Raw genomic sequence first — 2,057 nt, 5'->3', positions numbered from 1 at the left:
AAATATTCTGAAATATTCTGAAATTGTAATTGTATTGCAAGGACATTACATAGGCATCAATGCACATGCATGGACCCTGACAGAAGGATTTATGTATGTGTTTGCCTTGTGACACCTACAACCTCCCACTTTTTTAGACTGGATATCATAGACTTTGCTGTGTTTTTTTTTTTTTCCCAGCCTTGTCCTTTGTCCCAGTCAATGACTAACCAGGAGTCTTAAAGCACTTGGTCCCCTCTGTTAATCTGGGAGGTGATATTCAGAGTCGTACTGATGTTACCAGAAAGCTACCACTCCATTCCACTGCTGTGCAAGCACAGCGGATCCTTTAGTTTCTCTTCAGCTTCTCTGCTTTGAAAAAGAACAATGCATCCAAATTCCTCGTTCACCTAGTGGGTAGACAGCTGATGGTTTACCTGCTGTCTGTGCGGTGAGATAACAGATTCACACAGGAGTGTAAAAAAGATCTTTCCTGGCTGTCAAAACAAGCACATGGATGTCATTGCTGAAAGCCACGGGAGCCTTTAGCTTGCAGACACAAGAGGCAAAACAAGAGGCAGGACAGCCATTTATGCATACTCTTTACTGAAGAGTACCCAAAACTCATGGTAAGAATTGTGCCCGAATAACGGAAGAGAGGTCCACAGCCAAAAAAACATAATTAGAGCCTTAACCTGTCACATACCTGCATCCAGAGAAAGAGGAATGAGGAGAGGGAAGCAGAGAAACACAGTCGCGCTCTGCCTGGAAACCATGATGACCCCTGCAAGCGTCCTGGGAGCGTGTGGACATTTCAGCAAAGACTGTTTGTCCAAAGAGCTGAGCTCCAGGTGCTTCGCACTAGAGGAGGGGCTGGCAAGTCGTTACAACAGGACGAGATCCATCGTGGCAATGAGGGCTGAGAGAAGCGTGTGTGCAAGCCCTGCAAGGAGTCCTTCCCACACAGGCAAAGAGCTTGGGTTTGAAGCCTTCCCTCCTGACCTGTGCAAAGGTAATGCTGATTGCAAAGTCTTCTGTCATGGGTCTTTATTTACTGCCCAGCATGTTATTTGAGGAGCAACATAMATGTCAAGGATCCAGCATGTCTCTGAATGATACTAACCTGGTTGCACAGCCACGGAAGCAGCAGAGAGCAGAGAAATGAAGGCACAAAGATTTAGCTTGACTCAGCACCCAAGGTAGAGCCTTGCTTTGGAGAGTGATTGCTGATATTGGTCGTTTCCATTTCTCAGTCACCAGCTGAAACTCTGAACTACTGCCTGAATTTTCCAGGAGACACTAATTAACTAGCAAGAAATCCCCTGCACTGCTTCGCTCTGCTTCTCCTGTAGGACCTATGCAGGAGTTCTACCAGCTAGAAGGGATGCTAAGCCAATCCACACTGTATTTCATTAATTGGGRTAGGGTCTGAAGGGCCAATCTGCAGACAGTGTTTCATCTGGAAACTAAGCTGTGCTCTGATTTAGTAGAAAWCAGTTAATTTACCATCAGTTAAGTTACCAGACTAGAGAGATGAAAACACACTCAAGTAAATATTTACTTAAGATATCAGAGAGGTAAAGAGCRTGTTTGCCTTTGAGAAGAGAGGCATTCCCAAGGGGCTGGAGCATTTTCCAGGCGTTTTTCCCCTTTGTAAGTTTAAAGGAAAGAGGGTCATTTCTGCACGTGAGCAAAGAAAAGCCACAGCTGCTGTTTTACTTTGTGGCCAATGCTCAGCTAAACTTCCTGTAGAAGCTGTGGTTGATTAGGAAAGCCAGGATCACGGATGGTGTTTGCAGGCRTTCCTGTTGTTTAGTGGCAGTGGGCACAGCTGCATATCCGCCTTCGGAATCTGTTTCCCAAAGGGGGCACTCGGCTGCTTCTCTGGATCACAGCCTGGCTCGCTCCTAGCAGCAAAGTTCCTGGGATTTGGGGCACTGCCAGCAGCTCACGTCCCAGGGCAGAGGAAGGAAGACAGTTATGGGAATACGAAAGGAGCTAGGGCAGCGCCTAGCTGTTTCCACCTCTGTTTTGGGAATTGCCTCGGTACCTCATAGCCTTCGTACCTGGTCCTTGTT

At 46.7% G+C, this 2,057-nt stretch overlaps 1 protein-coding gene across 1 annotated transcript in view; it reads right to left on the bottom strand.

Moving 5' to 3' along the window:
• Positions 1-958, bottom strand: part of F7 (coagulation factor VII) — a 10,990-nt gene extending 10,032 nt beyond the window's left edge. Inside the window, exon 1 of the mRNA XM_026044298.1 lies at positions 686-958. Within this exon, the coding sequence (XP_025900083.1) occupies positions 686-755 (70 nt within the window). The 5' untranslated portion in view covers positions 756-958. The remainder of the gene's footprint in view (positions 1-685) is intronic.
• Between the last annotated feature and the right edge of the window lie 1,099 nt (positions 959-2,057).

This window comes from Nothoprocta perdicaria, unplaced genomic scaffold, assembly GCF_003342845.1.
Source record: "Nothoprocta perdicaria isolate Ctin4 unplaced genomic scaffold, notPer1 scaffold_358, whole genome shotgun sequence".
NCBI lineage: Eukaryota > Metazoa > Chordata > Aves > Tinamiformes > Tinamidae > Nothoprocta > Nothoprocta perdicaria.
This window is presented reverse-complemented; position numbering and strand designations above follow the sequence as displayed.